We start from the raw sequence: 17,053 nt of genomic DNA on the forward strand, positions 1-17,053 counted from the left end.
CTTTGTTTCCATAACAATGAATTCTAGGTTCTATTAATTACTATACTTACCTCATTGCCTTATGGTTAGTTGGGCTCCCATCTGTCTTCTGAGCTAGCTATGGGGTCAAAGATGACTTGTTAATCATTTCCATATTCCCAGGGCTAGCACAACGCCTGGTACAAAATAAGCTTTTTTTTTTTTTTTTTTTTTTGAGACGCAGTCTCGCTCTGTCGCCCAGGCTGGAGTGCAGTGGCGCCATCTCGGCTCACTGCAAGCTCCGCCTCCCGGGTTTACGCCATTCTCCTGCCTCAGCCTCCCGAGTAGCTGGGACTACAGGCGCCCGCCATCTCGCCCGGCTAGTTTTTTGTATTTTTTAGTAGAGACGGGGTTTCACCGTGTAGACCAGGATGGTCTCGATCTCCTGACCTCGTGATCCACCCGTCTTGGCCTCCCAAAGTGCTGGGATTACAGGCTTGAGCCACCGCGCCCGGCCACAAAATAAGCATTTAACAAATGCTTATAGAATATATGAAATAACAGCAACTCCTTTTCACTATTAAAATCTTAGCAGAGGCTAATTAGTGCCTACCCAGTTCTCTTACGTGGGAAAGTTCTGTATGAACTATTTTCCCCTTGTCAGCTGCTTTCTTCTCTGTTCCCTCTCTATCCTTGAGAGGCTGCGCACCTTAGTGAATATGCAACACCCCCAGGAACCCACCTGCTAGGAACTTCTTGGTCTTAAGGAAGGATGTTGAAATTGAACCCAGCTGGGCATGTTCCCCAAAGCCCACCCCCTTGCCATTTCCTTACAAGCATCTCATTATCCTTTTTGCTTTTGCTCTTTAGGCCTCTGCAAATGGAGAGAGGAAAAAGGGCTGTTTTCTCTTCCAAGAGCAGGACGTTCCAGGTGGGGCTTAGGAGCAACATGACATCCTGTTCTGTATGTGCCTTAGAAGGGTCTGAGATTTTTATAGTTTAAGGTAACCTGCAGAGAACTATTAACGTCACAAGGGAAGGAACCAGGGAGGACAATTCCTACGGAGAGGAAGAGAGAAGTTTGCTTACTGATAGTAGAAAAAATATCCATCATTCAAAGAAATGTTTGGGAATGGGCTGAAAAAGTTGAGATGACTAAAGGTTGGGGAAGAACTTTAAAGACATCTTAGTAGGAAGGAAAACTTTAACCTGGCACACAAATATCACATGATAAGGCTTCCTTGAGAGCATAACCTATCACTCCCCCTGGGTTCTCTTTCTGTTCCAGCCACACTGATTTTACTGGGCCTGAAGTTCTCCAAACATTCTCACCTTTTCTTTTGGTAATGGCCAACTCTTTTTTTTTTTTTTTTTTTAGACAAGTCTCGCTCTTGTCCCCTAGGCTGGAATGTGATGGCACGATCTTAGCTCACTGCAACCTCTGCCTCCTGGGTTCAAGCGATTCTCCTACCTCAGGCTCCCAAGTAGCTGGGATTACAGGCCCCTGCCACCACGCCCGGCTAATTTTTGTATTTTTAGAGACGGGGCTTCACCAAGTTGGCCAGGCAGGTCTTGAACTCCTGACCTCAGGTGATCCACCTGCCTCAGCCTCCCAAAGAGATGGGATTACAGGCATGAGCCACCACTCCCGGCCCATGGCAAAACCATACTCTTAAAGGCAGTGAAAGCTGGCCTGAGGACCCTCATATTCCTGTGATGATTGTGAATGTTTTATGCTAACTCGGGGAGCTTTTTTCCCTGAGGAATGTCTAATGTCTTATCAGAACAAGATTTATCATTGCACTTTGCAGATGATACCTTCCCTATTCCCTTTTTCTCATAATCGCAATTACCCATCACTTTGATATTGATCTTTGGCAACCATCTCTCTTTTCTTCTTCTTCTTGGCAAAGATTTGAGCAGCAAGTAATAGGTGCTCTAGGACATATTTAAGTCATTCTTCTTTGAAAGCTAGAGAGCGTATTAGCATCATAGAATTTTAGTGCTGCAACTAATTAGAACAATTCATAAATCTATGGTTATGGCCTTGTAGATGAGGGGGGAAAAATCCCTGTTCCTCTGCCCATCTAAATTCTCCACTGGGGCCCTTGTAACAAAAGATTTAAAAGTGAAAAACACATAGAAGTGTATTAACGTGTGTATCTCATATACATGGAAGGCTTAGAATTTGGGCTTAAATATCATCTCCAATTAAAATAAAGGAAGAAAGCTATGAAGGAGGCAACTTATGAGAAGGTGAATAGGGAAAGTATGGTAAACAACTGTGAGGCTTATTATGCAAGTTTCAGTCCCAGAGCCATCATCTTTCTGATACAGAGAGGGAGATACCCTCACAAATGGAAATTTTCTTTATAAATTACCCTTATTAAAAAAAAAAAAAGTATCTTATGCTGTTTTCAGAGCCTCTACTGTCTGCTGTTTCTGAAAATAATCAGATTAAAATAATAATTGTGCCGGCCAGGCACAGTGGCTCATGCCTGTAATGCCAGCACTTTGGGAGGCTGAGCTGGGCAGATCACGAGGTCAAGAGATCGAGACCCTCCTGGCCAACATGGTGAAACCCCATCTCTACTAAAAATACAAAAATTACCTGGGCGTGGTGGCGTGCGCCTGTAGTCCCAGCTACTTGGGAAGCTGAGGCAGGAGAATTGCCTGAACCTGGGAAGTGGAGGTTGCAGTGAGCCGAGATGACGCTACTGCGCTCCAGCCTGGTGATGGAGCAAGACTCCATCTCAAAAAGAAAAAAAAAAAACAGTAATCATCATTGTGCCAAAAAAGCATATTTAGAGTGGCATAGTCTGGTCGGCTACAGGCTGCCTCCACAAAGTAGTACATGAAACACTGCCGTATATGTTAACTAAGGCTGCTGACTCAAATGAAATATTCATGAATCTCATTCCTTATGCCTATTTCTGGTAACATGGAGTCATTAAGATTTACCAGAATTAAAGTACACTTTTAGAGTAAGAATGTCTCTGTGTGAAAACACTAAAGCTAAATTATGATATGCTTTTGTATCTACAAAGTTTTTTTCTTTTTTTTCTTTTTTGAGACTGAGTCTCGCTCTGTTGCCCAGGTTGGAGTGCAGTGGCACAATCTCAGCTCACTGCAACCTCTGCCTCCTGGATTCAAGTGATTCTCCTGCCTCAGCCTCCCAAGTAGCTGGGACTACAGGCATGTCCCACCACGCCTGGCTAATTTTTTGTATTTTTTTCTGTAGAGACGGGGTTTCAACATGTTAGCCAGGATGGTCTCGATCTCCTGATCTCATGATCTGCCCGCCTCGGCCTCCCAAAGTGCTGGGATTACAGGTGTGAGCCACCACGCCCGGCCTCTATAAACTTTTTAAATAGAAATATGAAGTTGTGCAAAAGAACTTTGATATATTTAAGAGTTTATTTAGTTTGCTAGATTAGTACTTGCTGCTCATTTCAGCTAACATGGCAAATTTCAAGAACATACCTTTAAACTACATAGGTTTAAATTAGATGGCCAGATTTAGTTTTTTTGGAATGACATTTGATTTTATGACAAATGAATGAAATATTACTGATAGTATTTTAAGGTACCAGTTCCATGGGTGGGCAGAAGAGAAATGGTTCTTACTTGGGTATAAGATGCTCAAGTGCAGCTGGAAAATACATGTCAAATGAATGACACGACTACATCTTACCACATGCCTGTCTCTTCATAACCAGTGAATTAGGACCACTGCCACAGAATCCCAGACCTCGTGTGAGGGCAACTGGCATTAAGCTTAAAATTGCAGTAACTTCTGAAAGGAGCTAAAATAATCTTATATATCACACACACACACACACAAAACTTTTTCTAGGGCTGTGAAACAAACTTTATGCAACAAAACTTACTTAAAAATGTCACTTTAAAGCTATGTATTATTGACTGGGCGTGGTGGCTCACACCTGTAATCCCAGCACTTTGGGAGGGTGAGGGGGGAAACATCCTCTGAGGTCGGGAATTCAAGACCAGCCTGGCCAAAATGGTGAAACACTGTCTCTACTAAAAATGCAATAATCAGCTCGACGTGGTGGCTCACGCCTGTAATTCCAGCTGCTCGAGAGGCTGAGGTGGGAGAATCACTTGAACCTGGGAGGCAGAGGTTGCAGTGAGCTGAGATCATGCCACTGCACTCCAGTTTGGGCCATGGAGCAAGACTCCATCTCAAAAAAATAAAAAATAAAAATAAATAAAGCAAGCTATGTATTTTCATTATGTACAGGCATCTCCTGCTTAATATAATTAACCTGTAAAAATGAAAATTTGCTGTGTGAAAATGCTAATAGAATTCATGATACACCTCAGTCAAATCCCTTAATTTCCTACGAAGACAATGGAGACGCAATAAAACTATCATGCTAGAATGTCAGATGCTTGAAACATCTCTTGGTAATCAAAGTTGCTTTGTGTGCAGTAATATCTTCTCTTCCATATTTGTTTTTCTCACACATACTCACGTGGCTTTCTTCTGTACAGTTTTAGACACTTGCTGTACTTTTTTGGGACTTGCACAACACTAGGTAAAAACAAAGTCTAGACGTGGAAGATACTATGAAAATGCATTAAGAGCACATGCTGGAAAGTGGAAACAGCTGGAAACTGGTCACACATTTCCCCTATACAAATATCAGCTACAAGATGTTGCAAGAGACAGGTAAGATATGAAGTTTTGAGATTGTGTTAGCTTTCTATCACTGCAAATTCAGTGGCTTCAAACAATACACATTTGTTATCTTCGGTTCTATAGGTTGGAAGTTGACACTGAAACTGGCCCAACTGGCCCACAGAACCGATGTTTATCATTCCTTTGAATAAAAATAGAAATTGACCCTCCTGGTCTTGAAACTTGAGAACGTTCATTTGTCTTATCTGAGGTCCTTTCTTCATTTGTCTTATCCGAGGAAAAGCTAATGGGAAAACCCACCATAAGTTCTCCCAAATAGTATTAAGGAGCTGAAACTTACCAGATCACTGCATCTGAACCATGGGAGTCTGGACCCCTCACCTGTTACTACTACTGCCTATTTGATCACCTGCTTCCTGTTGACCAACTCCTGCCTTACTCCTCCCTAATTCCTGTCTTCCTACACATGGTTACATTTCTTCCATTCCATAAACCCCCATTTTTGAGACTGATCTCCCATCTCCTGGGCTGCAGCACCCGATTAAATCCTTCCCTGACAACACTCGTCTCAGTGATTGGCTTTCTGTGCATCAAGTTGCAGGACCTAGACCAGACCTCTGGTGTTTCAGTAACAAGTGTCATGGGACTGAAATCAAGGTGTCAAGGGATCAGCAGGGTTGCATTCCTTTCTGGAAGCTCTAGGGGAGAATCTGTTTCTCACCTTTTCCAGCTTCTGGAGGCCACCCGCATTCCTGGACTCATTCTCTCTCCTGGCTCCCTCAGTTAGAGGAAGAATCGCTTGGCCAACCAGCAGTGGCAGGTTGAGTCTTTCTCACATCTCCCTCTGATTCTCCAATTCTGCCTTCCTCTTTCACTTTTTTTTTTTTTTCTGAGACAAAGTCTTACTCTGTCACCTACGCTGGAGTGCAGTGGTGCAATCTCTGCTCATTGCAGCCTCTACATCCTGGGCTCAAGCAATCCTCCCACCTCAGCTTCCCGAGTAACTTGGATTACAGGTGTGCACCACCATGCCCAACTAATTTTTTTTAATTTTATTTTTTGTAGAGACAGGGTTGCAGCATGTTGCTCAGGCTGGTCTCAAACTCTTGGGCTCAAGTGATCCACCTGCCTTGACCTTCCAAATTGCTGAGATTATAGGTGTGAGCCACCATGACTGGCCTCCTTCCACTTTTAAGGTCCTCTTCCTTTTGGAAGAAATCACCAAATTATCAGGGTAGGCCCAGTGTAATCACAATGAAATCACCCTTGTGATTACATTGGGCCCACCCACATAATCCGGGATAATCTTCCTATTAAGGCCAGGTGATTAACAGCTTATCTATAACCTTACTTCCCCTTTGCCATGGAAGGTAACATACCCACAGGTTCTGAGGATTAGGGCACGGACATCTTTGGGGTGTCATTATTCTGCCCACTGTAGTTATTTAGTTATTTTTGAGACAGAGTTTTGTTCTTGTTGCCCAAGCTGGAGTGCAGTGCCGTGATCTTGGCTCACTGCAACCTCTGCCTCCCGGGTTCAAGCGATTATCCTGTCTCAGCCTCCCGAGTAGCTGGAATTACAGGCTCCTGCCACCATGCCTGGCTAATTTTCTTTTTTTTTTTTTTGTAAGTAGAGATGGGGTTTCACCACATTGGCCAGGCTGGTCTCAAATTCCTGACCTCAGGTGATCCACCTGCCTCGGCCTCCCAAAGTGCGGGGATTACAGGCGTGAGCCACTGCGCCCGGCCTACTGTAGTTATTAAAATGCAAAACTTTTCAGAAAAAAATGTTACATGGGCAGACATTTCTGCTGGATATGCCTAGCCATAGTTTGTTTTTAAAAACTCAGATGCTTTTTCAAGTAAAAGTGAATTTCAGCTAAAGTTATGAAACAGTGGCATTACTGTGGTTGTGTGAGCAGGACTGGAACTGTGAAAGCTATTAATCATTTTTCCTGTGATATGTATTTTAGTTTGCTAGGGCTGCCATAACAAAGTACCAACAACTGGGTGGCTTAAACAACAGAAATTTATTTTCTCTCAAATCTGGAGGCCAGCCGTTGGTTGGAGTTCAGAGTTTGGGCAGGCTTGATTTCTTCTGAGGCCTGTCTCCTTGGCTTGCAGATGGTTACTGTCTCCCTGTGTCTTCACAGGGTCTTTCCTGTGTATCTGTGTCCTAATCTCTTCTTCTAAGTGTTACAGGTAGTCAGACAGGCATGAGAGGGTTCTTCCCCCATCCACTAGGAATGTCAGGTGATGGTTCGGCAGTGACCACATTACCTCTCTAAAAGTGATCAACTGGCAGCTGAGGCCAGGGAGGGGCCATTTCCTGATGGCCCACGCCTGCTGCACTCAAGTGTTAATTGAATGCAGGTGCCAAAGAGATGCACCTTCCTGGGTATGAACATTAAGGACAAAATGGTGGAGTATGACCTTCCAGGGGCACACCACCAGAAAAGGGAAGAAAGCCTCAGACGGGCATGTGTACAGCTGCCTCAACAGTGTGTGTGCTCACTTCCCAAGTGTAAGAAGGGCGCTGTGTGTGTGCAGGCAGCCCACCCTAAGGGAAGAATCATGGGAAAGGGGCCAGCCTGTGAAATCCTCGCTAGGTTCAAAGGTAAACACTGCACTTGGCCTTCAGGTACCCACTTTTCCAAGTGAACTTTCCTTTCTTTCCTGCTCTAAAACCTTTTTAAATAAACTTCCATTTCTGCTCTGAAACTTGCCTGATCTCTTTTTCTGCCTTATGCCCCTCAGTCAAATTCTTTCTTCTGAGGAGGCAAGCATTGAGGTTGCTGCAGACCTATATGGATTCGCCACCGGTAACTCAGATACCTTCTATGGGTGACACAAGGACAGCAGTCATATTGGATGAGGGCCACACCAATGACCTCATTATCCTTAATTACCTCATTAGAGATCCGATCTCCAAATCTAGTCACTTTCTGAAGTATTAGAGGTTAAAATTCCAACATATGAATGTTAGGGGAAACAACTTAGCCCCTAACAAGATCTAACACATTTAATGACTCACTTGTAAAAGACTCTACATTAACAGAAGACCATTGGTAAAAATAAAAGTGGGGAGAGTGGGATACAACTGATACACGTGTACTCATTGACAATTACTCTCAGGTGGAATTTTTTCTACAAAAATGGTGATTTATTTCACTTTAACATACAATGGTAGATATATTGGGGATCATCAAATTTTTAAAAATTTTTGTTGGGCTTACTTTACATATTACAATACTAATGTAAGCTTATAAACTCTTCCATTTCAGTGAAGGAAAGGGATCCAATTGATACCTGCTAGCAGCTTGGCTAAGAATGGACATTAACATTGGACAAAACATTGAAAATATAAAGTACTTTTCTCCAAATGTGTATAAAAGTTTTGAAACAAAATCACTGCCTGCTCCACAGGACAGACAATTTGAATTTCAAAAATGCTCCAGGCCAGGAATTGCATAACCCTGTGTAACAATACTTATAATACAGCTTAACAATATTTTATCGAAGACTTTTTCATTTGAGAGTTTAAAAAAACTGAAGGAAAAGAAAAACAGTAGCCAAGGAACTGCACAACCAAAAAATGAAAATTATATAAAATATTTCCACCACTATTTAAATGCCAAATTTAATCAAGCAATAGTAAAAAAACAAAACAACATAATAATACAACCTTCTGTTTAAAATAACAGCACTGTTCCACCTCTCTTCCACTGAATTTTACATATGAACAGACTATATATACTGGTTTTTCAGAGAAATGTCCATTTGGTCTGCCACACCTGTTGGGCTCATCCTAAGTCCTCTCATTGTCTTCAGAGGACTTGCAACTCCATGCTGTTTCTGTATTTCCAGCCTTCCGGGTTAGGTGCAATGTCTCAAGTATAATACATTTCTCCCTTTTCCTTTACACAGTGCAGAGTATATGGGCTTAGGTTATGTAGATTCCGTTTCACTCCAGGTCACTGTCTTTCTCTAAATTCAAGGCGGTATTCAACGGAGTGCAGTAGTTCGGCTTGTCAGAAGGAACATAGCCTGGCAGACACAAACACTTGTAGGAACCTTCGGTGTTAATGCACTTGGCATTCTTGCAGAGAGACATCCGGTTGTTCAACTCATCACATTCATTTACATCTGCAATAAGTCAAACCATGCAGGTAAACAATCTTTGATATTGCTCTGTGAGGACACATAACCTACCTGAGGCTTACCTGAGGCTTCCAGGCAGCCTAAACGCTGCCCATCCCCCGACCACCCCAAGTAAGCAAGCTATCTCCACCTTGCTTCAACCACAGACAAGATAAAGGGGACTTTTTAGATCTTAAAGAGGTAGATTATCAGGGAAGTCCTAGGACTTCTTTCCCTGTTATCGAGCACAGCATGAGCATTTTGTGAGCTTGACATTTTCTAGTAGAACCTCAAGAAAGTTAGAGGAATTATATTACTTCCAAATTCCTTCCCATAGGTATGGAGGAACTGCTAGATTTGTCAAGAGGAGCCAGATACCTAAGCAGAGACCTCTCCATACAGCCTCTCTAAAGCCTTCCCTAACATTCGCAGACCTCTTTCTACATGAGATCCATTTAGGCTCTCACTCACTTGAAACATCTGTTAAGGACCTAGGTTACCTATTTTAAAGACACGCCGTGGATTAAAACTCACAAAAGCAAAGTGGGCAAAAGGACTGCTTCAAGAGGAAGAAGAGGCCAGGCGCGGTGGCTCATGCCTGTAATCCCAGCACTTTGGGAGGCCGAGGTGCGCGGATCACGAGGTCAGGAGATCGAGACCATCCTGGCTAACACGGTAAAAACTCGTCTCTACTAAAAATACAAAAAATATTAGCCGGGCCTGGTGGCGGGTGCCTGTAGTCCCAGCTATTTGGGAGGCTGAGGCAGGAGAATGGTGTGAACCCGGGAGGCAGAGCTTGCAATCAGCTGAGATAGTGTCGCTGCACTCCAGCCTCGGCGACAGAGCGAGACTCCTTCTCAAAAAAAAAAAAAAAAAAGGCAGGGCGCGGTGGCTCAAGCCTGTAATCCCAGCACTTTGGGAGCCCGAGACGGGCGGATCACGAGGTCAGGAAATCAGGACCATCCTGGCGAACACGGTGAAACCCCGTCTCTACTAAAAAATGCAGAAAACTAGCCGGGCGAGGTGGCGGGCGCCTGTAGTCCCAGCTACTCAGGAGGCTGAGGCAGGAGAATGGCGTAAACCCGGCAGGTGGAGCTTGCAGTGAGCTAAGATCCGGCCACTGCAGTCAATGCAGTCAAGCCTGGGTGACAGAGCGAGACTTGGTCTCAAAAAAAAAAAAAAAAAAAAAAGAGGGAGAAGAAAAATAAAAGAAAAACTTGTGGCACACAGGCTCTGAAAGACACTACTAGGTCACACAGTGAAGGTTAAACGTATGTTTCCCGTTCTTTTCAATGTAAGAGGCGGGGCAACATGACATTGGGAGGAGTTTCATGCAAATGGTTACTAGGAAGCTGTACTTTTTGTAGATGTCTACACTCCCTTATGCTAGTGTCAAGTATGCAAGGAAATCATTACTTGCTGCAATCAAAAGCTAAATTTAAGAGTCAAAGTGATTATCTGGGATATTCTGGCCTTTCCTCCAACATTCAACACTATTTGGATTCTTTTTTTTTTTTTTTTCAATCCTCATTGTCCTAAATGAAACACCAACTCTTTCTTTTTAAAAAGAATTGTGGTAGGCTGGGTAAGGTGGCTCACACCTGTGATCCCAGCACTTTGGGAGGCCAAGGCGAGCGGATCACCTGAGGTCAGAAGTTCAAGACCATCCTGACCAACATGGTGAAACCCCGTCTCTACTAAAAATACAAAATTAGTCACGTGTGGTGGCGCAAGCCTGTAATCCAGCTACTCAGGACGCTGAGGCAGGAGAATTGCTTGAACCTGGGAGGCAGAAGTGGCAGTGAGTCAAGATCACCCCACTGCACTCCAGCCTGAAAACTCCATCTCAAAAAAAAAAAGAATTGTGGTAAAATATACAGAACATATTTACCATTTTAACCATTTTTAAGTATACAGTGGCATTAAGTATATTCATACTGTACTTAATGTACATCCCCAGAATTTTTCTTGTCTTCCCAAACTGAAACTCAGCAAATCTATCTTAAATGTTCTCTACTGATGGAGGTATGGACATGGGGGTGTCAGGAAAAAATTAATGTCCCATAAAACACATGTCATTCTTACCAACACAGGTCATCTTGGCTGTATCCAAGTGATACCCATCAAAGCAATCACAGGTGTAACCTTCCTGGACCCTCACACAGCGACCATTTTCACATCCATTGAGGATGCCGCATTCCTCAGCCTGTAACTCCTCAAAGCTATTTAGAAAACCTGAAAAGGAAAGGGCAGAAGCTAAGTTAGACCTTTTCAACGTCCTACACCATTTTTTAAACGATATTTAGATGATGGTTCATGTTCTAAATAGACATATATATATGTCCACATATATTTCAGACATCTTAAAGTTAGCATTAGAAATGCTGAACGTAGCTGTGTAAAATAGCATAAAAATAAAAAAATTTATATATTTTGTGCAGAGTAGCCTCATATTTTGAATTCTGATGTTCTATGTTAAAATCACATAAAATGAAAGCAAGTACAGTTTTTGTTTTTGATCTGAATTATTAAAAGTGTTCATCCAAAGTTACAAACTTCCTGAGTTCCCAGTAGGGCAAATGTCAGATTCGCAGGACAAAACTGACAGAATTCACTATTGCAGTCTAGTAAGCATTCGCTAAGAACGTCTGTAAGAGTGTAAGGCAATACATTTTCAGCTGGAGTTTGTAAGACCAGGGAGAAGCAGGCTGGCCTTGTCATGTGTTTGTTTGCTCTGGCTACGGAATGAGCCTTACAAAAGGGCTGCCAGGGGATCAAAGGACAAATTCAGTAAAAGGGCCTCAAAACATCCTGATAAATGAGAAAGAACATCATACTTGTGTTTAGAAAACCAAAAGTCTGGGCTCATGCCTATAATCCCAGCACTTTGGGAGGCTAAGGTGGACGGATCACCTGAGGCCAGGAGTTTAAGACCTGTGTGGCCAACATGGTAAAACCCTGTCTCTACTAAAAATACAAAAAATTAGCTGGGCATGGTGGTGGACGCCTGTAATCCCAGCTACTCGGGAGGCTGAGGCAGAAGAATCGCTTGAGCCTGAGAGGTGGAGGTTGCAGTGTGTTGAGATCACAGCCACTGTCCAGCCTGAGCAACAGAGCGAGACTCTGTCAAACAAACAAACAAAAACAAAAACAAAAAACAAAAAGTCTTTTTTTAAGGAAACAAAGAAACTCTTGTTTGGCTCTTTTTATAGTTTAGATCTCTTAAAACCAAGTCAGAGCTAGATTTTAGAGTTTTTGTGATATAAAAACAATTTAGCCAGGCATCAAGAGTGTTTAGCTCTCATTTTGCAGAGGAAAGTTCTAAACATAAATCCACAGTGACCCAACACACTGTCATGTGGCCTCTCATCTCCTCTCTCTTCCCAATAGTACCACAAAGTAGCTTCAAAAAATAAAAAAATATGGCTAGAACTTTCTATCTGGCCTTTGAAGTAATTCTCCAGTGGAACCGCAGGGGGCAGCAAAATATCATTGCTTATGGAGGGCAATAAGGTCTAACTTGGAGGAACTGGACAAGGATATGGAGTTTGGTCTCGTTGGTCACCAAAAAGCAACCAACTTAGCCAGCTTTTTTTTTTTTCTTTTTTTCCCTAAACACGGAAATAAAGACTTACTTCTCTTAACAACAACAAAAAAGAAGTTTCAACAATGACTAAAGTGCCTGGGGTCAACATGGAGACAAATTTGGTCAGTTTCTCTTATATTCTAAGATTAGGTGCCCTGAGGGGAGATAAGTGAAGAAGAAACTTTAGAGCATGCCCTTCAGAGAAGAAAGTGGGTTTTAGATATGATCTAAAAATATACAATAAGTGAATGTGAAATTATCTTTTTGGGTAAGAACAATACGCTGGTACTGGGGGACGTGAGTTCCCATTCCCATTTCACTATGTGTACATTATAAACTTGGGCAGAAAGCTTATTTTTCTCACTTATGAAATAAAAGCACTGAATTTTATGATCTCTAAAGCCCCACTCAATTATAGGTTTATTTTGTGGAAATGAACCATGGGATTTGAATCAGAGGAACTGGGTCTTCTGCTCATGCCTGTGACCCTGGCCAAGTCACTTGATTTTGCTGAAACCAGGTTCCTCATTTAAAAATAGAGAAATGATGCTATGTAGAATGGCAGACCCAATGTTGAACACAATGTCTGCACTCAGTAGGAAGTATTTTGTAATGAATGAACACTTTTCTACCTTGTAAAGACTAAATGAGATTTGGCATAAGTTTGGGGGATAAAAAAGAAAATATGGTACATATACACCATAGAATACTATGCAGCCATAAAAAGGAATGAGATAATGTGTTCTGCAGGAACATGGATGGAGTTGGAGGTTATTATCCTTAGCAAATTAAAGCAGGAACAGAAAATCAAATACCACACGTTCTCACTTGTAAGTGGCAGCTAAATGATAAGAACTTATAAATACAAAAAGGGAAACAACAATGACTTTCCTCACAGAATTGGAAAAAACTACTTTAAAGTTCATATGGAACCAAAAAAGAGCCCACATTGCCAAGACAATCCTAAGCAAAAAGAACAAAGTTGGAGGCATCATGCTACCTGACTTCAAACTATACTACAAGGCTACAGTAACCAAAACAGCATGGTACTCGTACCAAAACAGAGATACAGACTAATGGAACAGAACAGAGCCCTCAGAAATAATACCACACATCTACAACCATCTGATCTTTGACAAACCTGACAAAAACAAGAAATGGGGAAAGGATTCCCTCTTTAATAAATGATGCTGAATAAATGATGCTGGGAAAACTAGCTAGCCATATGTAGAAAGCTGGAACTGGATCCCTTCCTTACACCTTGTATGAAAATTAATTCAAGATGGATTAAAGACTTAAATGTTAGACCTAGAACCATAAAAACGCTAGAAGAAAAACTAGGCAATACCATTCAGGACACAGGCATGGGCAAGGACCTCATGACTAAAACACCAAAAGCAATGGCAACAAAAGCCAAAATTGACAAATGGGATCGAATTAAACTAAAAAGCTTCTGCATAGCAAAAGAAACCACCATCAGCGTGAACGGGCAACCTACAGAATGGGAGAACATTTTTACAATCTACCAAATTTACAATATTACAATCTGACAAAAGGGCTAATATCCAGAATCTACAAATAACTTAGACAGATTTACAAGAAAAAAATCAAACAACCCCATCAAAAAGTTGGCGAAGGATATGAACAGACACTTCTCAAAAGAAGACATTTATGCAGCCAACAGACACATGAAAAAATGCTATCATCAGTGGCCATCAGAGAAATGCAAATCAAAACCACAATGAGATACCATCTCACACCAGTTCGAATGGCAATCATTCAAAAGTCAGGAAACAACAGGTGCTGGAGAGGATGTGGAGAAATAGGAACACTTTTACACTGTTGGTGGGACTGTAAACTAGTTCAACCATTGTGGAACACAGTGTGGTGATTCCTCAAGGATCTAGAACTAGAAATACCATTTGACCCAGCCATCCTATTACTGGGTATATACCCAAAGTACAAATCATGCTGCTATAAAGACACATGCACACATGTGTTTATTGCGGCACTATTCACAATAGCAAATACTTGGAACCAACCCAAATATCCATCAATTATAGACTGGATTAAGAAAATGTGGCACATATATACCATGGAATACTATGCAGCCATAAAAAAGGATGAGCTCATGTCCTTTGTAGGGACATGGATGAAGCTGGAAACCATCATTCTGAGCAAACTATTGCAAGGACAGAAAACCAAATACCGCATGTTCTCACTCATAGGTGGTAATTGAACAATGAGAACACTTGGACACGTGGCGGAGAACATCACACACCGGGGCCTGTCGTGGGGTGTGGGGAGGGGGGAGGGATAGCAATAGGAGAAATGCCTAATGTAAATGACGAGTTAATGGGTACAGCACACCAGCATGGCACAGGTATACATATGTAACAAACCTGCACGTTGTGCACATGTACCCTAAAACTTAAAGTATAATATAATAATAATAATAAAAGAACTTACTCATGTAACCAAATACCACAAAAAAAAAAAAAAAAAAAAAGAAGGAAACAACAGACACTAGTGGAGGGTGGGAGGAGGGAGAGGAGCAGAAAAGGTAACTATTGGGTACTGGACTTCACACCTGGGTGATGTAATAATCTGTACAACAACCCCCCATGACATGTTACCTATGTAACAAACCTTTACATGTACCCCGAACCTAAAAGTTAAAAAAATTTGTACCATTAAAAAAATTGAGTAATACATCCATGGCAGGCCCATTTTAAAACTTTAAAGGAGAAAAAGAGTCCCAGCTACTCAGGAGGCTGAAGCAGGAGAATCTCCTGAGCCCATGAAGTGAAGACCAGCCTGGGCAATATAGTGAGACTCCTATTCTCAAAAAAAAAAAAAAAAAAAAAAAGGCCGGGCGCGGTGTCTCAAGCCTGTAATCCCAGCACTTTGGGAGGCCGAGACGGGCGGATCACGAGGTCAGGAGATCGAGACCATCCTGGCTAACATGGTGAAACCCTGTCTCTACTAAAAATACAAAAAACTAGCCGGGCGACGTGGCGGGCGCCTGTAGTCCCAGCTACTGGGGAGGCTGAGGCAGGAGAATGGCGTGAACCCGGGAGGCGGAGCTTGCAGTGAGCTGAGATCCGGCCACTGCACTCCAGCCTGGGCGGCAGAGCGAAACTCCGTCTCAAAAAAAAAAAAAAAAAAAAAGTGACACCACATACTCAAAGCCAGTTAAGAAACACTGACAAAAATAAAGTTTAATCTATGACAATGTCTTCAGATCCCATGTATCACAGCAAAATCATTTTTACTTCACAGCTAATACATTTTTTATTATTAAAGAAATTATAAAAAGTAAAACTTGAAACTTCCCACACATCAGGCAGGCTCCCCAAAATACTTCTTTAGGACTCTAAAACAGGTCAGGACACTACAGTCTCTGGTCCAAATCTGGCCTGCTACCTATTTTTGTAAATAAACACAGTCACGCCCATTTGCTGCTGTGCTATCTAAGGGCTGCTTTTGTGAAACGACAGCAGAGTTGAATACCTACAGCAGAAACCACATGGCCTGCAAAGCCTACAGATTTTACCATCTGGGCTGGGTGTGGTGGCTCACACCTGTAATCCCAGCACTTTGGGAGGCTGAGGCAGGTGGATCACAAGGTTAGGAGTTCAAGACCACCCTGGCCAACATGGTGAAACTCCATCTCTACTGAAAATACAAAAATTAGTCGGGCATGGTGGTGCATGCCTATAATCCCACGGTTACTCAGGAGGCTGAGGTAGGACAATCAGTTGAACCCAGGAGGTGGAAGTTGCAGTGAGGCAAGATTGTGCCATTGCTCTCCAGCCTATGCAACAGAGGAAGACTAGGTCTCAAAAAAAAAAAAAAAAAATTACTGCCTGGCCCTTTATAGAAAAAATGTTTGCCTATTCTCTGCTCTAGTAAATTCCAGTTTTAGAAGTACTGCTCTCCCTAAAGGTAACAGAGATGGTGAACCATAAAGGTGATAAGAAACCTCACTCAGCCTCAATCTATATTACTATCTACCCAACACGATCATTTTTGCAGCAGGGCCCAAAAGCCCTTGCTGGAGGTCAGAAAACTGGCTGGGAAGGGGGAAATATTTCTCTGCAACTTGTGAGAAATGTAAAGGCTATTACATCGTCCAAGCTGGAGGTCTTGGAACTGCATCTCAATTTCCTATGTTGCTAAATAGGAAATTGATGTGACATCAACATGTTTATTTCTTAACATTTGTAGTAAATTTAAAAAAGAGCTTTAAAGCAGTGCCAGCATTAAAAAGAAGGTACATAAGCCAGACATTTCAACATGAAAATTCCTGGAATCCAAACTATAATGCCATAGAGGCTTCTGACTTATAGACTGAGTCCTCCCCCTAGGACCCATCAGTGCATGGGATTTTGGTTCTCCATTTGTCCTGTGCTTACTGAGGTTTCAATGCTTTTCATGATCCCAGGCTCTTGCTTACATTTAAGAACAGAGTTATTGAGGAGGTCTAGGGAGGAAAGCTGTAAGCCACAGATTTGTCAAAGTTGCATATAGACTTAACCTGGTATTCCTGATTTATGGGGCAAGCTGGGCTTTCTTTCAACCTTAATAATTCTCCCTTCCTTTTTCCTTAAGTAAACGTTTACCGACCCATAACATATACAGAGAAGCATCAAACCCTAAGTGCACAGTCTTGCTGTGAGTGCATTCTGGTCCATTTCATAAAG

The 17,053-nt window shown here is 42.2% G+C and overlaps 1 protein-coding gene across 9 annotated transcripts in view; it reads right to left on the bottom strand.

Annotated features, from left to right (window-relative positions):
* Nucleotides 1–7,628: 7,628 nt before the first annotated feature.
* The window catches only part of LTBP1 (latent transforming growth factor beta binding protein 1), a 479,251-nt gene continuing 469,826 nt past the window's right edge, over nucleotides 7,629–17,053 (bottom strand). For all 9 annotated transcript variants that reach the window (XM_033176072.1, XM_033176071.1, XM_033176068.1 and 6 more), the window contains 2 exons: nucleotides 10,847–10,996; nucleotides 7,629–8,767 (listed from right to left, as the gene is read on the bottom strand). In XM_033176072.1, coding sequence (XP_033031963.1) covers nucleotides 8,586–8,767; nucleotides 10,847–10,996 — 332 coding nt within the window. In that variant the 3' untranslated portion in view covers nucleotides 7,629–8,585. The remainder of the gene's footprint in view (nucleotides 8,768–10,846; nucleotides 10,997–17,053) is intronic.

This window comes from Trachypithecus francoisi, unplaced genomic scaffold, assembly GCF_009764315.1.
Source record: "Trachypithecus francoisi isolate TF-2019V2 unplaced genomic scaffold, Tfra_2.0 Lachesis_group17, whole genome shotgun sequence".
Classification (NCBI taxonomy): Eukaryota; Metazoa; Chordata; class Mammalia; order Primates; family Cercopithecidae; genus Trachypithecus; species Trachypithecus francoisi.